Genomic DNA, 16418 nt, shown 5'->3' with positions numbered 1-16418 from the left:
CTTTTGCTATAGACTGGATTTTGTTTTCTGGAATTTTACATACATGGAGCTAGATCTGTGTCCTCCCCCACTTTTTTGACCTATTTTTTTTTTTTTTTAAATAATGCCAATACTGGGCTTGATCTTTGAAAGCTCAAGTGCTGTCCTTTAGCTTTTTCTTTTTTTCCTTTTTTTTTTTTGCTGGTCATGGGGCCAGAACTCTGGGCCTGGATGCTGTTCCTCAGCCTTTCAGCTCAAGGCTAGCACTCTACCACTTGAGCCACAGCACACTCCAGCCTTTTCTGCTTATGTGGTGCTGAGGAATTGAACCCAGAGCCTCATACATGCAAGGCAGGCACTCTACCACTGTGCCACCTTCCCAGCCCATCATTTAGCTTTTTCACTCAAGGTTGACACTCTACCACTTGAGCCACAACTCATACTTTGGGCTTTTTGGTGGTTAATTGGAGATAAGAATCTCAAAGACTGGGGCTGGGAAGGTGGCTCAGTGGTAGAGCGCTTGCCTTGAGCTGAAGAGCTGAGGGACAGTGCCCAGGCCCAGAGTTCAGGCCCCACGACCGAACCCCCCCCCCCAAAAAAAAAAGAATCTCAAAGACTAAGCCGGGCACTGGTGGCTCAGGCCTGTAATCCTAGCTACTCAGGAAGCTGAGATCTGAGAATTGCGGTTCAAAGCCAACCTGGGCAGGAAAGTCCTTGAGACTTATCTGCAATAAACCACTAGAAAACCAGAAGTGGTGCTGTTCTAGCAGTAGAGCGCTCGCCTTGAGCTGAAGAGTTGAAGAGCGCAGGGACAGGGCCTAGGCCCAGAGTTCAAGCCCACAACTGACCAAAAACAAAACAAACAAACAAAAAAGAATCTCAAAGACTTTTCCTGCCCAGGCTGGCTTCAAACTGTGGTCTTCAGTTCTCGGCCTCCTAAACAGCTAGAATTAACCCCTGAATCACTGATGCTCACCTTGGTCTAACTTTAAGTTCGGCATACTTGTGCTGAGATCCATCCTTGGGGGTGGGTGGGGGTAGGGAGGTGTCAGGTGATAGCTTAGGTGCTTGTGGGTAGGTGTTTGCGTGGGTGTGTGGCTTTATTTCTCTGTCAGTATCTACTAGTGGAATAGTACATGCATTTCACTTTTTCAGAAATTGTTCCCCTCGTTTCTTTCCTTGTCTATGAGTTTCACAGTGTATATACTTCCTTGCCAACACTTGGTTTAATCAGACTTTTTTGTTTTTCACCCATTCTAGTGCATTTGTTGTCTGATTCCATTGCGGTTTTATTTTGTATTTTTCTTAATCACTAATAGTGATGATTATCTTTTCATATGTTAGTTTACCACTTCTATACTTTTTTTTTTCTTTTTTTTGGGTCCGGTCGTGGGGCCTGAACTCTGGGCCTGGGCACTGTCCCTCAGCTCCTCAGCTCAAGGCTAGCACTCTACCACTTGAGCCACAGCGCCACTTCCGGCTTTTTTCTTTTTGCTTATGTGGTGCTGAGGAATTGAACCCAGGGCCTGAGGCATGCAAGACAAGTGCTCTACCACTGAGCCACCTTCCCAGCCCCTATACTTTCTTTGGTAATGTTTCTGCTCAAATCTTTTGTCTAGGGGCTAGGAATATGGCTCAGTGGTAGAGTGCTTGCCTTGCATGCATGAGGCCCTGGGTTTGATTCCTCAGCACCACATAAGCAGAAAAAGCCAGAAGTGGCCCTGTGGCTCAAGTGGTAGAGCGCTAGCCTTGAGCTGAAGAGCTGAGGGACAGTGCCCAGGCCCAGAGTTCAGACCTCATGACCACCCCCCCCCAAAAAAAAAAAACAACCTTTTGTCTATATTCATTTAGTTATTTTCTTTCTTTCTTTCTTTTTTTTTTTTTTGTCGGTTGTGGGGCTTGAACTCTGGGCCTGGGCACTGTCCCTCAGCTCTTCAGCTCAAGGCTAGCACTCTACCACTTGAGCCACAGTGACACTTCCAGTTTTTCTGGTGGTTTATTGGAGATAAAGAGTCTCACAGAGTTTCCTGTCGAGGCTGGCTTTGAATGGTGATCCTCAGATCTCAGCCTCCTGAGTAGCTAGGATTACAGGCGTGAGCCACTCATACCCGGTTAGTTATTTATTTTCTTACTATTGAGATTTGAGAGTTCCATATGGACTGTTCTAATTTTTGTGTAATCTTATCGTAAGTGCAAATATTTTCTCCTCTGCGGCTTGTCTTTTCATTTTTCTTTAACTGTATTTTGATGAGCAAAAGTTTTAAAATTTAAGTAGTTATACAAAGGTTTTTTGTTTTTTTTTTTTTTTTTTTTTTTTTTGTGCCAGTCCTGGGGCTTGAACTCAGGACCTGGACACTGTCCCTGAGCTTCCTTTGCTCAAGGCTAGTACTCTATCACCTGAGCCAAAGTGCCACTTCCAGCTTTTTCTGTTTATGTGGTACTGAGGAATTGAACCCAGTGCTTCATGCATGGTAGGTGAGCACTCTAGCATTAAGCCACATTCCCAGCTCCAAAGGTTATTTGTGTGTGTGTGTGTGTGTGTGTGTGTGAGAGAGAGAGAGAGAGAGAGAGAGAGAGAGAGAGAGAGAGAGAGTGTCCTGGTACCTGAACTCTGGATCTGGGCATTGTCCCTCAGCTCTTCAGGTCAAGGCTAGTGCTCTACCACTTGGGCCACAGTGCCACTTCTGGCTTTTCCTGCTTATGTATTGCTGAGAACTCGAATCCAGGGCCTCATGCATGCAAGGCAAGCATTCTACTACTGAGCTACCTTCCCAGCCCATCCAAAGGGGTTTAACTACACAAATCAGAGTATGAGCACAAAATATCTTGATCAGTCAACCCACCATTCTTCCCCAATTTTCCCAGTTCCATCCCTACCCTCAACTTTCATATAACATACATTGAATATAATGGCTGTATTTACCCACTCTTCCTTCATTTGTAAGCCCCTGCTCAAAAAGCAAAAACAAAAACCCATCGTACAAAAGCTTCAGGAAGTTTTTAAATTAAAAGTCTAGTTTGCCAATTTCTTCTTGTATGGTTCATGCTTTAATACATCTTAGATTAAACTAAAGCTTCAGATGTTTTCTTTTTGCATGTGCATGGGTGTACGTATGTGGGTCTTTTTTTTTTTTTTTTTGAGACAGGTTCTTCCTATGTATTTTGGACAATATTCTAAGTCACTAGTTAAGGCTGTCTCACAAGTATTTTTGTCCTCCTTGTCTCCACCTCCAAAGTATTGAGATTAAAGCAGTTATGCTACCATGCCTGGCTGCTATTAGTTATGCTGTGGAGTTTAGGGAAGGTCTCTGAGGAGGTAATCTTGTGAGCAGATCTTTATTTGACAAGCTTTTTGCTTATCACAGCAGTTCCTTTGGGCCTGTTTTTTGTTCTTTTTGTTCTGAGAGTTGAACTCTGGGCGTCCAGCTTGCTACACTGGTGCTTTACCTCTTGAGCCACATCTCAGCCCTTTGGTATGCTTAGGTTTTGGGGAGAGGACCCTGCATTTTTGTCTGAACCACCTCAAGATCCTTCTATTTATGCTTCCTGCATAGCTGGGGTGACAGGTGCATGCCACCACACCTAGCTTTTTAATTGGTTGAGATTAATGAGGTCTTGCTAATCTGCTAGCCTCCAGTTGCAGTCCTCTCAATCTTTGCCTCCTGAGTAGCTGGGATTAGTGTCTGTAGGGTTTATGTATTCAGTAATTAACACATGAGTATAGGTTTTAAGATTGTTTCTGTGCCCTGCTCTGCCAGTGTTCTCCAGTGTGCCTTCAGCGTGGGATTCCTGCTTTACAGTTGCTGTCATCCCAGGAAGACCCCAGTGGCGATTTGAGTTTCAAGGGCAACATTGAGCTTTTTCTCAGACTTTTGGTTTATCTGTTGCAGGTCAAGTACATTTTGTCCCAGGCTTTCCCTGGCGGCCATGTTTGTTTATCTCCTGTGGGAGTAAATAAACTCGCCCTGCTGAAAAGCTGAAAAAATAAGAGCTTTTCCAGTGGAAACTGGGTTTTCTTTATTAATGTCGTGTCCTGACATAAGGCCAAGTTTGGGGCCAGCATTGCTCAAGTACAGAGGCTGCTGCTAAGATCTTCTCCTGCCTGGTTAATGGGGGCCCTGGGAAAGCAGAGCCAGCCTTTGGTAATTGTTACTAGCAGGCCTTAAGGCCCTTTGTTAGGGAGCTACAGAACAATAGGGACACACTGAGCGCACTCCTCTTTCCTTTGGGAAGCACAGAAGGCACTTGCCATGTAAGGCTTTTAAGGAAAAGCAGGGCAAATACTGAGGTTCTGCAGGCCCCGTGGGAGTGGTGGATCACAGCAGGGTTTGGGATCCCTGCCCTAAAGTGCAGCCCAGTTTATTGCTAGGATTTTTGGGAGGGCTGTGTGCATTCAGTAAACATACAGTGCTGTGATTCTTGGTATTGCTGTAATAAGAGGATCTCTCTATCCTTGTTTGCAAGGAGCACTGAGTTTGAATGGAGACAGACTACATACCAGCATGGATTGGGTTTGATTGTTACTAATCAGGCTGCAACCTGATTCGTATTAGTGAAACCTGAAATGTATTAGTGCATAAGATACAGATAGACAGCTTATTACAGTTATAAGGAAACACACGAGCTAGGCATTCATTCATTTATGCATACAGTCATTTATTTTGAGACATGGTCTTACTGTGCCTTAAACTCAGTATCTTCCTGTGTTCTCCCCAGTGCTGAGACAATAGACCTGCACTGTTACATCTGGCTCATTGAAGACTAATTGTGAGACAGATAACTCAGTGACAGGCCTGGTGATGCCACTGGGTGTTGTGAGGCTTAGGAAGCGGCGTGTGTGTGAGTTCCGAGGTGGGGAGTTCTTGGGGAATGTAAAGTGCAAGGGAGCAAGCGCGCGAGCTCTGCGCCTGAGGAGGTGGCTGTGGTGCAATTTTCTTTTTTTCCTTTTTGTTCCGAGGATGGAAGCTAGGGCATCGGTATGTACAGCAAGCAGCACACCCTCTACCACTGAGCTACACGCCCAGCCCTGTGCAGGGGCTCTTAAGGTCTTCAGTGTCAAGTGCACCATGGGGAGGAGTGTGGATTGTATTTTAAGATCAGGACAAAACCATAGAAGGATGTGATCGGGGAGTGGCATGAGCTGATGTGAGCTGATGGATTTAAAAATATCCTGGTGCTGGGGCAGGGCTGAGGAGGCAGGAGGGCGTAGGGGTGCCGGGGGTGGGGGGCTTTGCATCAGGGCAGCAGAAGTTTGTGCAGAGCCATTTTGGGAGGCGGTTTTCTTCATTACCTAATCATTAGAGAAGAGATGCTGATCAAGGAGAAACCATGAGAAGGCAGTGATTTCTAAAGACATAACTGCATCCACTAAAGAGCTGCTTCCACACTTTTTTTTTTTTTTTTTTTTTTTGCCAATCTTGAGGCTTGAACTCAGGGCCTGGACACTGTCCCTGAGCTGCTTTGGCGCTAGGCTAGTACTCTACCACTTAAGCATAGCACCACTTCTGCCTTTAGCTGAGAAATCGAACCCAGGGCTTCATGCATGCCAGGCAAGCACTGTACCACTAAGCCACGTCCCCAGCCCTCCACAACTTTTTTTGTAGCTTCTTACTCACAGTGTATGTCCCTGATGACTGCTGTTCATAATTTATTTAATTAATTATTTATTTTTTGGGTGCCAGTATTGGGGCTTGAACTCAGGACTTAGGTACTGTCCCTTAGTTTTTTTGCTCAAGGCTAACACTCTACTACTTGAGCCACAGTTCTACTTCCAGCTTTTTGGTGGTTAATTGAAGATAGGAGTCTTCACAGCGGGGTGCCGGTGGCTCACACCTGCAATCCTAGGTACTCAGGAGGCTGAGATCTGAGGATCTCGGTTCAAAGCCAGCCCTGGCAGGAAAATCCATGAAACTCTTATCTTCAATAAACCACTGGAAAACCGGAAGTGGTGCTGTAGCTCAAGTGGTAGGGTGCTAGCCTTGAGCTGAAGAGCTGAGGGACAGCGCTAAGGCCCAGAGTTCAAGGCCCACGACCAACCAAAAAAAAAAAAAAAGTCTTCACAGACTCTCCTGCCTAGGCTGGCTTTGAACTGTGAGCAGATCTCACTCTGCCTAGAGGAGATCAGATTACAGGCAGGAGCTGCTGATTTCCAGCAATTTATCCTTTTCCTATAGTATAGTAAGATTTAAATAGAAAAGAGAGGTAAAGCTTTAGAATCTGTAGAAAGTAACCAAATTATAACATTTGCCTGAATGACAAAGAGTAATTTTTCTGGAGCATATAACCACGATCACTTGAAATGTAGGCAAGAAACTGATATTAGATTTTGGACCCTTAATTTAAGCCCTTTTCTTAGTACAGCAGCTTTGACAAGAAGTTCCTGAAATTGTTGGCTTGTACTCGCACATCGCTGGGGGGGGTGGGGGGGGCGGTGTGCAGAGACCGAACAAAACACTCAGCTTCACTGTATTTGGGTTTCAGCAGGGTTTTTAGAAAGTTTCTAGCCTTTTTAGAATCTGTGTTTACCACTCAAGGGCGGATTTGTTTTTATTTATTTTATGTTTTACAGTGTTGAGGGTGGAGCCCCAGGCCTCCTGCATTCCCCGCCGCCCCACCCCCCCCATCTCCATTCAGGGATCTAGGCTGTCTTGTGATTTCTCTGTGAACAGTTTTAATTGTGAACTCTTACAGATAGTGTGCCTGCTGCTTCTTCACACTCACGGGCTTATGTGTGATAGTTGTTCCTGAAGGCAGTTTTAGGTGTGAGGCTCTTTTTCACATGTGCTGGTGGTGCCGGTGGTGCTAGTGGTGTGTTTGTGTGTCTTTCTGTGGAGTGGATGTTACCCACTTGGGCCATATTATGATCAGAGGTCTTTAGTAAATGTGAACAATGTTAGAAGTGGGCAGGTTAGAAGAGATCGTTGAGGACCGGCAGGTGTGACAGGTATTAGAACGAGCAAGAGTGTCTTCATAAATGTCTGGGCTGCCCTGGGGATTGAAACCAGGGCTTCACACATGCTCCCACCCTCTGCACCACTGAGCTCCACCCCAGCCTCCCCCTTGCCTTTTACCCTTCTTTCCCCTCAACATGCATTCAGCCTGACTAGGTGTCAGTGGCTCATGCCTGTCATCCTAGCTACTCAAGAGGCGAGATCTGAGGATCCTTTTGAAGCCAGACTGGGCAGAAAAGTCTATGAGACCATATCTTCAAAATAATCAGCAAAAAGCAAGCTGGAGCCATGATTCAAGTGGTAGAGCTTCAGCAGAGCAAGCAAATTGAGCAAGCACATTACTTTTTTTATTTGTTTGTTTTGGTTGGTTGTGAGGCTTGATCTCAGGGCCGGGGAACTGCCACTAAACTGTTAAGACCAGTGCTCTACCACTTTAAGCCACAGCTCAATAAGAGTCTCATGGACTTTCCTGCCCAAGCTGGCTTTGAACCGGGATCCTCATGTCTCAGCCTCCTGAGTAGTTAGGATTATAGCCAGGAGCTACCAGGGCCCAGCTACCTTTTTGTTGTTGTTCGAGGCTAGGACTGACACTTTCCCTAATTGTTTGGTGCTCTACCAACTGAGCCACACCTCCATTCCCAAACCCTATTACTGACAACAAACATGAAGGGCAGTATAATTTAAGTGACAGACACAGCCAAAGGTGTATGGAAAACTATCATAAGTATGCACAAGAACAGTCTATCCTGTGTGGCATCCACCAGTAATAACAATAATGATAACAGTGGAAACTAATGCTTATTAAGCCCTTAGTCTGTCTAGCCAGTGTCTAAATGCTGGTTACTAAGGTCTCTTCAAAATACCACTCACTTGTCTGCTTTTAATAACAGGATAGGTGTAATTATGAGTTGTAAATGAAATAATGCACTTTATTTAATAAAAGGGTGAAGAGACCACCCCTGCCTTATCTCCCTCCGCTGATTCTGCTGATGGGTGGAGGTGGTGCTCAGTGGGCCTCATTTAAGAGATGAGACAAAGCTGCTTCGACAGTGTCTCCCACACCCAGGATGGAGACAGCAAGCCAAGGCAACCATGCTGCTTACAGTAGAGGGGCAGCTGAGTTCTGAGTCCCACCTTGCAAAATAGTGGCAGAGTATAATGCTTGAAAGGCTGAGTTCATTGTTGCTGGTTTTCTTTTTCATTTTCCCTCCTTCCTTCCCTTCCTCCTTCCCTCCTCTCTCTCTTTTTAATTAGTCATAGGGCCTGAACTCTGGGCCTGGGCGCTGTCCCTCAGCTCTTCAGCTCAAGGCGAGCACTATCACTTGAGCCACAGTGCCAGTTCTGGCTTTTCCTGCTTATATAGTGCTAAGAAATTGAACCCAGGGTCTCATGAATGCCAGGCAAGCTCTCTACCACTGAGCCACCTTCCCAGCCCTCTTTCTTTCCTTCCTTCCTTCCTTCCTTCCTTCCTTCCTTCCTTCCTTCTTTCCTTCCTTCCTTCCTTCCTTTCTCTCTCTCTCTCCTTCCTTCCTTCCATTCTTTTTCTTTCTTCCTCCCTCCCTCCTTATTTGTTTCTGTCATTGGACTTGAAATCAGGGCCTGGGCGCTGTCCCTGAACTTTTTACTCAAGGCTGGTGCTCTCCCACTTTGAGCCACAGCTCCACTTCCAGTTTTCTGGTGGTTAATTGGAGAGAAGAGACTCCTAGACTTTCTTGCCTGGGTTGGCTTCAAACTGTGATCCTCAGAGCTCAGCCTTCTGAGTGGCAAGGATTACCGGTGTAAACCACCAGCGCCTGGCTTTTTTTTTTCTTTTTAAATGCTGGTACTGGGACTTTAACTCAGGGCCTCACACTGTTGGCTTTTTCACTCAAGACTGGCATTCTACCACTTGAGCCACAGCTCCATTTGTGGCCTTTTGGTGATTAATTAGAGATAAGTCTCAAGTACTTTCTTACCTGGTCTGGCTTCAAACCATGATCCTCAGTTCTCATCTGTTTAGGATTACAAATGTGAGCCACTGGCACCTGCTTAGAAACTTTTACATTTTTTTTTTTTTACTTTCACGGTTTTTTAAGCTACAGTAGTAGCTTAAAAAATACATAGTACAAATATTTTTTACACACATTGAAATGTTTCTCACCAAACTAAATTACTCTTTGAGACCATGTAGAACTGTGTCTTCTTCTCCATGTTTCAATTAGGAAGAGATGATGATCTAGCAGCTTGTGGTTTTTATGCTATGATACCTAGGTTTATTTAGTGTTTGTAAAACGCAACTCGTGTTACTAAGTGAAAATGCATATTATTTCTTTGAAACATGAATGCTTGCTGGCTTTTTCTGAAGAGAAATAGAATCTCGAACATGTGATACATATATAGATATAGATATATATTTGACATGTGTCCATATATAAATGTACATTTGTATATGTGTATACAGTTGTTGTTAAGCACACTTAATAGATATTAAAGCTTAAAACTAGTCAGTGTCTGTGGCCCTGGTAGCATGCTGACCCTCACAGATATGTTTGTGGCTTTGATGGAATTTCCCAGGTTTGTCAGAAGAAGCAGAAAGCTCCGTTGCTGTCCATGGGGTGTGCCGATGGGCCGCTCGCTGTGGTCAGCTTCAGCTGGTTATGTAGGGAGAACCTGAGCACCTGCCATTTTAAGTCTTCACAGGTTTCCACGATGACCTGCACTTTCCTTCACCTGTGGGGGGTTTCATGGGGCTGGCCTGGGAGAAATGCCGTCAGGGTACTGGCATGGTGAAGATGGAGAGTGGGAAGAGGAGGAAGTCCTTCTCCCCATTGGTGTTAACTTAAATTTGGCATTTCCAAATGTGGGAGTCTAGAGGCAGGCATTTGGCCTATGATGCACAGGGTCCTTAGATACTCACTGTCAAAATTCCTGTTAAAATCCTGCAGTAGGGCTGGGAAGGTGGCTCAGTGCTTGCCTTGCAAGCATGAGGCCCTGGGTTTGATACCTCAGCACCCCATAAGCAGAAAAAGCCAAAAGTGGCGCTGTGGCTCAAGTGGTAGAGCACTTAGCCTTGAGTTGAAGAGCTGAAGGACAGTGCCCAGGCCCAGAGTTCAGGCCCCATGACTGACCCCCCCCTCCCCCCCAAAAAAATTATCTAGTAGCACACAGTGGGGGAAAATTCCCTCTTCTGCTCCATAAATTCAGGAAGTAACTGACCCAGAAACACCCACTATTTGATTCTGTCAAGCAAAGAGCTGTTGGGGCTGGGCACAGTGGCTCGTGGCTGGAATCCCAGCACCTGGAAAGCTGCTGGGATTGAAAAGAAGATGGCCTCTTCCCAACTGAGCGGCCAGCTGTGGCGGATGCCGACGGTGAGGGAGAGGCAAAGGCGGTTGACTGGCTGCTCGCCCTTCACTTCGAGCTCCGGGTATTCATTAAGAAACTGCTGGGTCAGCCCTTGGCCGGGGGCTCAGGGCTTGCTGGGGAGGAAATAGACCTGTCCCCTGTCCTCGTGGGGCCGCCTGTCAAACCTTCAACGTGGCAGTGTGGAAGTCTGTGATTGGGCATGGCTGCCAAGGCCCAAGGGCTGTGTGGGTGAGTGAGAAGGTGGGATGGGCTGTGGGCTGTAAAGGACGGGCAAGTGCAAAGGCCGCAAGTGCCCAGTTTGAGAAATCTCAACGGGAGTGTGAAAATCAGTAAGGGCACCATCTTGCCGTACCCAGGTAGAGTCTAGGACTTTACTCAAAGCATAGTATTTTCCTCTGGCTAACAGCAAAATTCCTAGCTCTAAATACGACCCTCTGAAGGGTGGTTTGGGCTACACATTTTACATGTAGTAATTTACTTGCATCACGCCACGGTGGTATAGATTGTTAGTATAGATTGTTATCTAAGCAGGGCAGGAAATCCAGAGGCCCAGTGGAAACTTTGATAAATTTAACCTCACCAAGATGACCTTCTATGGAAAACACCAACACCAAACCCACAGTAAAAACGGGAGGAAAAAGCTAAGACAAATATTTGCCATGCTTATAACAAGGGGTGGATGAGCTTTTCGGTTATGCCAAGAGTTCCTACATGCTAATAAAGAAAAAAGAGAAAGGAAATGAGCATTGCTGCATTGACAACTCAGAAAGGGAAAATAAACTGTTTGAGAACATGAAAGATGTCATTCTTACAAAGAAATGCACCTGAGTGCTACCATTTTCCATTAATCAGATAGACAGAGATGATGAAATTTGATAATATGTGCAGTGTTGGCAACAGTGAGGGAGAATGGGACTTCACCTGCCATTTGTGTTTTCTTTTGAGGGCAGTTTGGCAATAAAATAAAAAGATTAAAATTTAGGGGCTGCAGGGACTAGTCCAGTGATTGAATGCGTCCCTGAGATAGCTATTTCCCTGCGTTCCATCCCCATCCTCAACAAAGGATGTTTTAAAGTTAGGTGCAGGGCACATGCCTGTAGTCCTAGCACTTAGGAGCCCAAAGCAGGAGAATCACTTAAGATCAGGAGTTCAAGACCAACCTAGGTCTTGAATCTAATGAGACCCTAGCTCAAAAACAAGATATTGCCAGATCCTGATGGCTCACACTTATATCCTAGCTACTCAGAAGGCTGAGATCTGAGTATTCTGGTTTAAAGCCAGACTGGGCAGAAATACCTATGAGACTCTGATCTCCAATTAACCATGGAAAAGCTGGAGTTAGAGCTGTGACTTAAGTGGAAAAGCCAACTCCTGAGTTCAAGCCCTAGCACAAAATAAAAACCAAACAACAAAAACAGCCCCCCCCCCCACTCCTCCCAAAAAAGAAAACTCAGAAATGACATCTGTAATTGTCTGGGAGCAGATCCATGGTAGATGTGGGACCAGGCTGGGTTCTGTGTTTAAAGTGTGAGTGCTGAGCCTATGGTGTGTGGTTTATGAAGGCTGATAATGGGGTAGGCCTCGAGAGAGTACTATAGCTGGGATTTCTGCACTTGCCATAAGGAGGAGACAAAATCTTTCCCTTCAGTAACCCAGTAATTATAGGCTTAATGACACTTTTGAAATGCTACAAGATATCCATCATTATAAATTAAAAATAATTAGGAACCTATTAGAATTAGGAACAGGATGTCCACCTGTTAAATCACCCAAGCAAGAGCTGGGAAGGTGGCTCAGTGGTAGAGTGCTTGTCTTGCATGCATGAGGCCCTGGGTTCGATTCCTCAACACCACATAAGCAGAAAAAGCTGAAAGTGGCAATGTGGCTCGAGTGGTAGAGCACTAGCCTTGAACTGAAGAGCTGAGAGACAGCGCCCAGGCCCAGAGTTCAGGTCTCACGTCTGACATAAATAAATAACCCAAGCAGCTGAGTAGGAAAAGAGACAAAAAGCAAAAAAAGTTGAAAACACACTGGTATCTATGAGATTAAACTTAAGCTGTCAGTAATATTGGGTTGAGAGCCGGGCTCTGGTGGCTCATGCCTGTAATCCTAGCTACTCAGGAGGCTGAGATCTGAGGAATGTGGTTCAAAGCCAGCCTGGGCAGGAAAGTCCGAGAGACTCTTATCTCCAATAAACCACTAGAAAACCTGAAGTGGCTCTGTGGCAGTGCCCAAGCCGAGTTCAAGCTGCATGACTGACCGCCCCCCTCCCAAAAAAGGAATGAGAATCCCAGCTTTTGACTTAGTCAGGTGGCATTCCCCCCCAACCCCATTGTAGAGCTAGAACTTGGGGCCTGGGCTCTGTCCCTGGGCTTCTTTGTGCCCAAAGCTAGCACTCTACCTACCACTTGAGCCACAGTGCCACTTCTGGTTTTTGAGTGGTTAATTGGAGATGAGTCTCACAGGGACTTTCCTGCCTACACTGGCCTTAAATTGTGATCCTCAGATCTCAGCCTCTGGAGCAGCTAGGATTATAGGCATGAGCTACCTGCACTCAGCTCTATGAGACTCATCTCCATTAAACTACTCAGAAAAAGCTGGGAGTAGCTCAAGTGGTAGAGCGCTAACCTTGAGCTAAAGCAGCTGAGGAACAGAGCCCTGGCAGAGTTCAAGCCCCAGGACTGGCAAAAAAAAAAGAGACAAATTGGAAAAGAAAGAATGACAACAGATAAACAAACAGGTGACAGAGGATTTGGGTGATACCAACATTATCAGGCTAAGTAGGATTCAGGATAGAATGTTAACTGGGCTGGCAGCATGGCTCAAGTTGTAAAGCACCTGCTTAATGAGCTTAAGGCCCCGAGTTCAATCCTAAGTACCGCAAGGGGTGTGTGTGTGTGCGTGTGTGTGTGTGTGTGTGTGTGTGTCTGATAAAAACTATTAAATAATTATTTGCTTGGCTGAGGGCATTGCTGAAGTGGTAGAGCACTTGCCTAGCAAGGTTGAATCTTGAGTTCAGTCCCCAGTTTTACAAAAAAAAAAAAAAAAAAGAAAGAAAGAAAAAAGAAAAAATGTTCTACTCAGGGTAGCTTAGCCATGATGAATGGAAAGCAGGAACCCTTTGCCTCCCATTGCATTTCTCCTTTTCCAGATGGTTTCACCCAAACATTACTGGCGTGGAGGCAGAAAATCTACTGTTGACCAGAGGAGTTGATGGCAGCTTTTTGGCAAGGCCCAGTAAAAGTAACCCTGGAGACTTCACGCTTTCCGTTAGGTAAGTCGGAAGGAGAAGAGACTCCTAAGCATTGGGAATTGGGGCCACACCTGGCCAGCTGTGGCCTGCCCCTCTGCAGAGGCGCCTTGCAGGACACTGACTGGCCCATCACAGGCTCCCTGTGCCCGCTGCAGTGAGAGCCCCAGAAACTCAGCCGAACGGGTGCCAAGGTGCACGTCCTTATGTCTGAGCAACTGCTGAAGATGCAGAAGGCAAAGCAAGGTTGCGGCCCAGCCCCACGCTTCTTGACCATGGCTTCTGCACTCTTCCTCTTCCCGCCATACATTTCTACCGGGGAAGGCCTCTCTGAGGGTTTCTTTAGATCACTTTCCTTTGTCAAGAAATAGAAAGTCAGTGAGGAAGTTGTGGTCCCTTTTGTTCCCCTGCTCATCTCTCCGGAGAGTAAACCACCATCCAGAGGTTGGCATAGGTCCTTCCTGAGCATGTTTTGGTGCTGACTGTGTTGGTACCAGGTGCGGACTAACCATGTAAGTACTTCAGTGATGACATGCAAACTTTGGCACCTTGACTTCCATGCCAGTGCTTCTTCATGGCTGTAGCAGTCTGCTGGTGGCCACACACAAGTTTACCTGCCCTCTTTCTCATGAACGTCGGAGTGTTTTCAGTTTATTTAAAAACTTTCCGTATTTACCTTCCTGGGTCTTGAACTCAGAGCCTGGGCCCTGCCCTGAGCTTCTTTTGCTCAAGGCTCAAGGCTAGCACCACCTGAGCCTCAGCACCACTTCCAGCTTTTGCTATTTATGTGGTGATAAGGAATTGAACCCAGGGCTTCATGCATGCTGGGCAAGCATTCTACCACTAAGCCACATTCCCAGCCTGTCCCTGAGCTTTTGTACTCAAAGCTACTGCTCTATCACTTGAGCCACACCTCTACTTCTGGCTTTAAAAAAATTTTTTTTTGTTATTTTAAGGGTGATGTACAGAGTAGTTAGTTATATAAGCCAGGTAAAGAGTACATTTCTGTTTGGACAATGTCACTTCTCTTGCTTTCTCCTAATTTTTTCCTCCCTTCCCTATCCACACGTTATAAAGTTCATTTTCCACATAGTGTCTGCTGAGTACCACTGCTGCATTTATTCACCCTTTGTCCTTTCATCACTTTTTTGGTAGCTAATTGGAGATAAGAGTCTCATGGACCTTCCTGCCTTCAAACCTGCCTTCCTGGCTTCAAACCTTGATCCTCAGATCTCAGCCTCCTGGTAGATAGGATTACAGGTGTGAGCACTGGCGCTAGGCTAGTGTGGCTCTTTTTTTTTCTTCCCCAAATTTTTTATTGTGATTAATTGGTTACATAATTTCCCAAATTTCACAGTATTGTGGGATGGTGATGCATACAGTTACTTCTTCCACATTGGGTGATATGTACATTTCTTTTGTTTTGCATAGCATCAGCTGTTCCCTCTTTCCCACTTGTTCCCTCCCTCCCATTGAATTGCCATTGAGTTGCTTAGTTCATTTTGGTCAATGGCCAGTGCAGCTGATGGGTCCCACTGGTGTATGTTTTTCCCTGATTCCATCTAGTTCTGTGTCATCCTCCTGGTTTCCCTCTGGTGTGTACATATATACCATACATGTGATCAGCAGCATGGGGTTATTTAGTAGTGATTTGACCAGATGAGTGGAAGTCCTTTGTTTCTTAAATCTGTTAATTTTGTCATATCACCTAACATTTTGGGTTTAACATCCACTTATCAGGGAGACCATGTGCCGTTTGTCTCTTTGCACTTGGCTTACCTCAACATGATTTCTTCTAGCTCCATCCATTTCCCTGCAAATGCCATTATTTTGTCCTTTCTAATGGCTGCATAATATTCCATTGTATATAGATACCACAGTTTTTGGATCCATTCATCTGTGGTGGGACATCTGGGTTGTTTCCATATCCTGGCTATTGTGAACAGTGCTGCAATAAACATGGAGGGACATGTGTCCTTGTATACTGGTTCCTGTTGTTCAGGATAGATGCCTAGAAGTGGTATGACTGGGTCATAAGGGCGGTCAATAGTTAGCTTTCTGAGGACCCTCCAGACTGCTTTCCAAGTGGTTGTTTAAGTGTGCATTCCCACCAGCAGTGTAATAGGGTTCCTCTTTCTCCGCATCCCCTCCAGCATTTGTCGTTGGCTGACTTGAGGATGTGGGCCATTCTGACTGGGGTAAGGTGGTATCTCAGGGTTGTCTTTAGTGTGGCTCTTTATTACTTCTTCTTCCCCTTTCTGATGGACTATTGTAGAAGAAATGGAGCTGTCACCCACATCAAGATTCAGAACACAGGGGACTACTATGACCTCTATGGAGGGGAGAAGTTTGCCACCCTGGCAGAGCTGGTCCAGTACTACATGGAACATCACGGGCAACTGAAAGAGAAGAATGGAGATGTGATCGAGCTCAAGTACCCGCTGAACTGTGCAGATCCTACCTCTGAACGGTCAGTACCTGTGAGTGACCACGTGGTCTGCAGCTCTCCTGGGCCATGTGTTATGCAGCTGTGTTGTGGGGTCTGTGTGTGTGTGTGTGTGTGTGTGTGTGTGTGTGTGTGTGTGTGTGTGTGTGTGTGTGTGTGTGTGTGTGTGAGTGTGACTGTTTCCACAGTATTACAGGATGTAATACTGAGGCTTGAACTTAGGAACTAGTCCATGAACATTTTTGGTAGGTTAGCACTCTATGACTTGAGCCACAGCTCCACTTCTGGCATTTTGGTGGTAATTGGAGATGAGAGTCTCTCAGACTTCCCTGTCTGGGTTGGCTTTGAGCCTTGTTCCTCAGATCTCAGCCTCCTAAGTAGCTAGGATTACAGGTGTGAGCCACTGGTGTCTGGAAAGGCATTCTTTTCTTGTGGGATCTCCAGTCAG

The 16418-nt window shown here is 45.8% G+C and overlaps 1 protein-coding gene across 4 annotated transcripts in view; it reads left to right on the top strand.

Annotated features, from left to right (window-relative positions):
* Positions 1 to 16418, top strand: part of LOC138826367 (tyrosine-protein phosphatase non-receptor type 11) — a 42457-nt gene that overhangs the window by 3000 nt on the left and 23039 nt on the right. For all 4 annotated transcript variants that reach the window (XM_070021456.1, XM_070021453.1, XM_070021455.1 and 1 more), the window contains exons 2-3: positions 13426 to 13548; positions 15800 to 15994. In XM_070021456.1, coding sequence (XP_069877557.1) covers positions 13426 to 13548; positions 15800 to 15994 — 318 coding nt within the window. The remainder of the gene's footprint in view (positions 1 to 13425; positions 13549 to 15799; positions 15995 to 16418) is intronic.

This window comes from Dipodomys merriami, unplaced genomic scaffold, assembly GCF_024711535.1.
Source record: "Dipodomys merriami isolate MVZ:Mamm:240054 unplaced genomic scaffold, mDipMer1.0.p SCAF_142, whole genome shotgun sequence".
Taxonomy (NCBI): domain Eukaryota; kingdom Metazoa; phylum Chordata; class Mammalia; order Rodentia; family Heteromyidae; genus Dipodomys; species Dipodomys merriami.
The sequence above is the reverse complement of the archived record's forward strand: the minus strand, read 5'-3'. Positions and strand labels throughout refer to the sequence as shown.